The sequence below is a fragment of the Labrus bergylta genome, chromosome 11 (assembly GCF_963930695.1).
Source record: "Labrus bergylta chromosome 11, fLabBer1.1, whole genome shotgun sequence".
NCBI lineage: Eukaryota > Metazoa > Chordata > Actinopteri > Labriformes > Labridae > Labrus > Labrus bergylta.
In genome coordinates, this window is record NC_089205.1 from 11,426,650 (window position 1) to 11,434,627 (window position 7,978).

Here is a 7,978-nt window from a genome sequence, read left to right on the forward strand (position 1 = left end):
AAATCAAACGAGAGGAGGTTGACTGATATAGGCAATTACCTCTAATGAACAGAATTTGTCCCAAGCGCACAGTCTCAATCAAATCATCCCTCTACCTCTCAGTCTCTACATCTCCCTCTCACTTCCTGTCACCACTTCCCTCTCTCTGCCTCCTTCCCCCTCCCCACCTTACTCTTTTTTTTTTTTTTTTTTTTCCTGTCATCATTCGTCTATGCTGCTGTGAGTTTGTTGATCTCCCCAGAGGGCTTGTGGGATACTGGATGAGTACAAGAGAAACAGGTGTCTCATTACTGCGCTAATAGCAGGCCACAGGGAGACACAAACACACAGTGACAAGCAATGGTAGGGATGAAAACTCCTCCACATTCCTCATATTCGTGTACTCACTCCACCATCATTTCATGGGTGATTTACCAGGCATGAATAATTCCAACATGTGATGCCTGGAACTGGAGGCTATATTGAGATGCATACCCACACAACTGCCACCAAATCTTCCATTTAACACCAGCTCAAGATTTACTTGAAGGCAGGAGCTCCAAGCCATGAGAAAGTTTATATTTCCCACGTATGTTTTTTGGGGGAAAATCAACTCAAAATAATCTTCTATTTTTATAACAAGGATATTGGGGGAAAAAAACCAAAAATTAGCCACAAAGATTATTGACACCTTATGGAAAACATGGCTTGCTTACCAGGATATGGTTTTGCACCACACAAGAATCCTGCAAGCTCACTATGGTCTCTGTGCAGCAACTCTCATTCATCAGCTACAGGTCAATCTCTATCTTTATCTCTTCACACACACACACACACACACACACACACACACACTAAAGATATGCAATTGCACAAACAAGCTTGCACACTTAAACAAACCCCAATGAGGCATGTAACTAGTAGTTAATGTGCCTGGCTGTATGCTTGTAGTTAATGTGCCTGGCTGTATGCTTGTTAGAGAGATATCAGCTGCCTAGATTGTGTGTCTCAGTGTTACTGTGAGTGAAGAGAAGGCGAGCGCTGTTTGTGTGTGTGCACCAGTTCATACTTGAGACGTGTGTTCAGCATTCATACTTGTGTTCAGCAGTATCAGATAACAAAGTGTGTTTATGTTTCAGGTGCAACGCTGAAAATGAAACCACTATTAAAGAATATGCTGCTGCTGCTGCATTGTATGAATAAATCACCTCCAGCTTTGACAGGCGGGGGCGGGGGGGCAATGTGTGTAACCTCTGCAGCATTATTTAATGTATGACAGCAACAAAGCCTTTTGCTTTATTCTTTTATCCAGAAGACTTTGCAGAAGCAAGAGTCTATTAGTTATAGATGGAATAAAATCCTGCAAATTAGAAAGCTTTGCCAGCTACAAGGATTGCTCTTTTGTGTAACGTTTTGGTGTGCATGTGTATCCATGTGTGTGACCTGCTGCATGAGGCTCATGGGTCATTACCCGGTCATCAGAGGACACAAGAAGCCATTATCCCAGGGAGTCAGGAGACTAAATGTTTGATAAGCCTCAAAGCGGAAGTCTTGTTACTCTCCTCAGATAAAATGGATCTACAATAAAGACACAGCAACTCATTACAGAATCAGAAGTAAATCAAATAATCAATCATGTAGTTGAATGTGATGTCTGCGTAGCAGGAGCAGCTAAAACAATTCTCAAAATGCAACTTTGTTCTGGGCAGCTTTGAGCACACTGAGGATTGTGTGGCTGTTCCTTTAACAAAGTCCTGACAGATGCTAACTTGGTAGAAATGAGTCATAGAGCATAATGATACGTTTTCTTGCTCTTCATAGTTTCATAACCATTCCATACTTGAAAACAAACTGGAGTAAAAAATAAACTGCTAAAGACTTAAATGGTATTTCCTATTTATTATCAAAACGTGGGTAAAAAGTGTAAGTACAAAGACATGAATAATAACATACAGAATATTAAAAAACATTTTGAATTTCTGTTACATCTCATTTGACAGCACTGACAGTCTGGCCTAAAATGTGTTTTTCTCCAACTAGTGGTGCATTTTGTATTTTCTTCTGAACAGCCTGATGACAATTTTTGTGCAATGATGGGACATTTTTTCCAAGGTCCTCATAAACACAACTCTCTAGAGGGTTGTCATAAAATGTTGCACATTCTGGTGCTTTCTGGGAAATGTTGCCTGGTAGGAAGAGAATCTTCTGGCAGCTTGGGGATTCCATCCAGGACCTCCAGCTTTGGCAAACACAGGAAAACTCTTCACAGAGAGAACAGCAGAGGAAGGGGGTGAGGAACAGAATATTGGTTAAATCAACCTTATACAAACATTTTTTTCTCGTAATTTGCCAACTGTCGTCATGCTTTGATGCACTCTACTTCACTATCCCCCCGGTCCTCACCGTGAACGGTAGTCCTGAGTGAAGGTCACTGGGTTGCGACTGAGGCTGAGGGAGCGGAGCGGGGTGTTTTCCAGAGTCCCCAGTCCCCGAAGGGAGCTGATGGCATTCTCAGAGAGGCATAGGTGCTTCACAGCCGGAAGCCTTGGCAGCTGACGCAGACATACCAGGTGGTTACGCTGCAGGTTGAGTGTTCTGCACCTGCCCAGAGGAAACATAAACATGGCTTAGCTTTCATTTGTGTTAAGACTTAAATCACATCACTCTAGAATGCTTAAGAGGGATAAAACAACTAGTTTAATACGGGTAACAGATTGCAATTGTGCTGGTTGTTTGACAGTTAAGGCAGTCGTTGTGCAACCTGGTAAGTGTGATTCACACCTTGGCAGACGTACAGAACTCAGATTAGTCAGGGAGTTGTCTATCAGTTGAAGTCTCTCTACACGGATCAACCGGCGGAGGATCCTGAGGAAATTCTCCTGCTGGAAGGGGTCACCCAAGTTCTGGTAGGACAAATTTAACTCCTGGGAGGAGACAGGTTGTAGAATGGTCAGTCTTCATTTGTATCTCCTCCCTACCTCCATACAGTAACAGTCTCCTTTCTTTTCTTGTGCTCTACTTCCTAAACATTACAGAAACACATTTCTCAAAGAACTTACCTGACAGTTTTCCCAATTCTCCTGAAGCCTCTCCTCCCACCTCGGTCCTCCCTCCTCTCTTCTTTTCCTCCCTCGCTCCAAACAGATGTCACCCCCCTCTCTTTCAAACAGATCCTCTTCTGTTGGCCCTTTTTGATGACATTGTCAGAATCAAAAGTTTATAATACTATTGACATGGAATTAAAGCAAATACAAGGGATACAACAAACTGAATTACTTATGTTTAAGTTCATTAAAACTACGGTGGGTTTTTTTCAGAGCCTGATATTCCTAGATTTAATCATCAGTCAAATAGCTTTTCATTTGAGTTTTATTGTATTACACTGGCAGTTCCCTTTCTGGCTGTCACCAGTAGAGTGTGCTATATGTCTTACAACAAGCATTATCACTCTCCAGAGTGTCGAGTGGTGATGAATGTACATGTGCAGTTACTTTCCAGTTGAGTGACCATCTTGTCTTCGTTACTGTTTTATCTTTTCCAAAAGCGTTCAGTAATGGCATTTTAGGGATAAACGCATTAAACGTGTATTTCTAAATCTATCTATCTCTAAAGATCGAACATCGATCAAAGCACGATATCGGCTGATTAATCGGTATCAGATTTTCTCTCTTCCTAATATCAATATTGGTATCAGCCCCAAAAAACCTATATCGGTTGGGCCCTAGTTTTTTTTTGTAAAGGCTCATTTGAAATGCAGCCTACATAAAACAGGACAGTGTTCCTACAGAAATACAACTGGGAAGGGATTCTCCCAAACAGGGAAGCCACTTCAGTTCAATTCAAACAACGTTATTAATCCCTCTTGGGGCAATTCAGAACAGCTTGTACATAGAAAACATGAATTAAGACATTGTGAGGTTTATCAACAAATTATACAATAGAGCTAAAATATAGAATAGGACCTAAAAGGTGATGTTAAGCAGACCAGACTGGATCAAATACTAATAATACAATGATCATTAGTCAAAAGAATAAAAAGATCAGTGGTGCTACGAGAAGCAGTAAGAAAACTGTATGAAAAAAATCAACTTTCCCTTCAATTCTGAAACAGGAAGTCTAACTGCTCTGCCTTCATTGTGTTTAACTGAAGTAAATGCAGCAAAAGAAGAGCAAAGACTTCTGCTGTGGCTGCATGGATATTTGACAAAGTGCAAAGGTGTTTATTTTATCATGGTGATCCAGACCTTCTCTGACCCTGGGGCAGGTCAGCTGGTCACCTGTGACATCACATTGCTCCAGGCGATGCCACGATACAAACCGGAAACGACTGGATGGAAGCTGACATAAAAAAGAGAAAGATAACAGGATAAATGATGTGGATGAATGGATGTTCTGTACACTCATGATCAGAATGATAATCTACGATAATAAGTTACATTAGGAAGGTTTGAATTTCACAATGACAGCTACCACGCTTGCTTATTTATGAACTTGAGCTCTTCAATGGTAGAATACGTAGATTCATTGACGTGTGGATGTCATGGTATGTTTGGGTATAATTGTTTATCCAAAAAATGTTGCACAGGTAGAAAATTATTGGAGATTGAAAGGTATGAATCTGAATATATTGTGTAATAGCCGTACAATATGATTAGGGATCTCAGTGTTAAAAAGGTTGTATTTCATCTTAGATCAACGAATCAAAATTCACTTATTGAAAGTCAAATTCATTCATTCATGAAATTCACCGGAGACAAATGACACTGCATAATGGTGGCCAAAAGGAGAGGTCTAAAAGGAATGGCTTAGGAGAAAAGGAGACGCACATAAACTTAATCTACCGTAGCTTCCCATTAGTGAAATATAAACGCTGCTTCCTCAGTGTGAACTTAGTATGTAGCCAAAACCAACGGGCCATTTTTAGGTCCATTAACCAATACAGCTCCTTGTGTTAACAAGCTAAAAGCATTCAGGTATTACTCAAACCTCTTCAGATCGAGGCTGTCAGCTGAAGTACCAATGTTTAACAGCCTCCCTCTTTTATCATTCTCTCCTTTAATAAGAATGTTTTCTATGAACCACAGTATCATATCCAACTGCAGACACATAGGTGATCTTTCTGCCTTTAGTATAATCAACAAAACAACTGAATCTACTCAGAGCCCGTCCTGCTAAACATTTGAATACTTTATTTTTCCATTTGTGTGCGTGTGTTGCTTTTTATTCTAGCAATTCCCTCTTCCAGGTGGATATTTTAAGGGCCTTCATAGCTTATTAATGTAACTGCTAATGTAACACACAGTGAAACATAACAATTGTCTGTTAGCTGTCTTTGTTATGTTGACCCAGTTGGGCATTGTACCAGTCTAAATGTTTCTCCCTGCGTGACTTTTTCACCCCCTCTTACACTCATCATCTCATTCACCCATACGTTGCCTGTGTAACTTTACACCTCCCTCTGTTACTCTAGACACACTGTCAGAGTGACCCCTCTCAACTTGACCATTGACTGGACACTCATAAAACAGCCCTGGTCACATTATTTAGTTTGATGTTATACCTAAAGACAAGATGCAAAGTAAAACAGAAGCGGCCTTATTGTATACACAAGGCATTTTCTTTATAAAGTTCTTTATAAATGTTACATGGCTTCAGAATTTTAAGCAGCACACCCCGCAAAGTCATGAATGTGTAATGTATTTTACCGCATACTTTGCATGGAACATAGAGAGAATAAGGTCGGACCCCATTTTTCCTCTCTCTTAATTCAAATATTCAAGTGAGTGAAAAATCGTTCAGCACAGCACTAGGCAAGGGGCCAGTGGCCTGAGGGTGAAAAAGAGAAAGCAGAGGACAGACCGAGATAACTGTTATGCTCTGAGAGTGAGAGAGAGAGAGAGAGGAGCGGAAGGAAGCCTGGAATATAAGGAGGCGAGGGAAAGGGGAAAGACAGATAAGACATGTAGGAGAAAAAGCAAAAGACCTGAATGAAGAAGAAGAAGAAGAAGAAGAAGAAGTAGAAGAAGGAATGCCTCAAAGGCATCAGCCATGTACGATTTCTCCTTCATTTTGTCTGTTATATGTGTGATGTGTGTGTCCGTGTGGGGCGGTGTTTGCTCCACTCACAGGTGTAGAAACAAGTCCAGAATCAGGACTCTGGTCCACGGAGAAAGGTGTGCGTGTAACCCTGAGGTCAGAGCACTGGGAGGAGTGGGATTTGGGAAAACTGCCACAGAGAGTGTTCACACCTGAGGAACTGAGAAAGATAGAGAGAGAGAAAAAAAAAGAAAGAGGTGGGACAGAAGAGGGAAAGAAAAAAAAAAAGCACATTATCACATCTTTTGTTGCTGACCCAGAAGGAAAGCTGTCTGTTTCGTAATGTAAACCCTGCTGAGTGCTGAAACCCTGACCACCGGCCGAGCGGTGTGAGTTACGGTGAACTGGGACTGACAATGCACTTTAGCGCTTGTTGCTAAGGCAGCAGCTGACACCTGAGCAATTAGCTGTATAATATAAACTAATTGACAGGTCTACACATTTTTTTTAAAATCATTATACCTAAAATTAAAGTAAGATTAAGCAATGTTAAGTAGGCTATGCATATGGCCTAATTTAATATGCTTAAGCCGTTCGTAAGGCTTCACCCATGTTAAGATATGGTAGATTATAGTCTAAATAAATAACTGTAGTCTTTTAGGCTTGATGAATTGGCACACAACACATTGTGACAGAACACAATATGGCTGCTGTTTTTTGTTTTTTTCCCCCGTACCTTTCTGACATGTCCCAGTTGTCTTGTGATAAATTCTTCTGGCCTTCCTTAACACTTGGTAAACGGCCCGGTCAAGCCCCGAGAAGCTGTAGCTGTTGCCCATGGAGACCGCTAGATGTCCGCGGGGAAAGAAAATAAGCGTCCTGTAGCTCTTGCTCTGTCTCCGGTGTGTGGGCCCTCTCTACTGCAGGTTGACAAGCTGAAGGACAGAGGCCGTCCGCGCGCTAAACTGCGGGTTGCCTAGCAACAGTGTTCAGGTGTGTCACAGAGGAGAGGTAGAAATTGTGCTGTTGCACTTCTACACAACCAGCTGTACACAACCATAGACTGCGCAACTCAGCCTGGTTGAGAACAGATATTCAGATTATTTATATGAATTTGTCACAGCTCAATTAAAAAAGACCAGGGTTATTATTGTTATTATTATTATTATTATTATCATCATTATTATTATTATTATTATTATTATTATTATTATCATCATCATTATTATTATTATTATTATTATTATTATTATTATCATTATCATTATTATCATTATTATTATTATTATTAGTAGTAGTATTATTATAATTATTATTATTATTATTATTATTATTATTATCATCATTACTATTATTATTATTATCATTATCATTATTATCATTATTATTAGTAGTATTATTATTATTATTATTATTATTATTATCATCATTACTATTATTATTATTATTATTATCATTATTATTATTATTATTATTATTATTATTATTATCATCATTATTATTATTATTATTATCATTATCATTATCATTATCATTATTATCATTATTATTATTATTATTATCATTATCATTATCATTATTATCATTATTATCATTATTATTATTATTATTATCATTAGGCTACTATTATTGTTGTTGTTTATGAGTGTATTAGCACAAAGAGGGTTCTTAGATTTCCGTTTTTGTCTTTTATAATAATGTTGGGCCTCCAGCATCTGACACATCAGTAAGGTATGTGCTGTGACTGTTTGAGCATTATGCTTGTTAATCAGTCCCCCTTTCCTTTTAGTTTTGGTCCTCTATTTTCATTATAACAATATTTATATTTGAAATGAGTTATCTCAATAGATAGATAAATAGATTTGTAAATTATTCTTCAGCAGTTACATTTTAAAGTTACACTAAATAGATAAATGTAGGTCTTGAGATGTTATACTGTACCCCAACAGTGATCAAGGCCCCT

General features: G+C 39.0%; 1 protein-coding gene across 1 annotated transcript; it reads right to left on the reverse strand.

Annotated features, from left to right (window-relative positions):
• Positions 1-1,863: 1,863 nt before the first annotated feature.
• Positions 1,864-7,072, reverse strand: LOC109990671 (leucine-rich repeat-containing protein 9). Its single transcript, XM_029279127.2, has 7 exons — positions 6,752-7,072; positions 6,106-6,235; positions 4,224-4,317; positions 3,039-3,166; positions 2,761-2,903; positions 2,383-2,580; positions 1,864-2,240 (listed from the first exon to the last, which is right to left on the reverse strand). Exons 1-7 carry the CDS (start codon positions 6,760-6,762, stop codon positions 2,123-2,125), a joined length of 822 nt encoding a protein of 273 aa, XP_029134960.1. The 5' UTR covers positions 6,763-7,072; the 3' UTR covers positions 1,864-2,122.
• Positions 7,073-7,978: the final 906 nt, after the last annotated feature.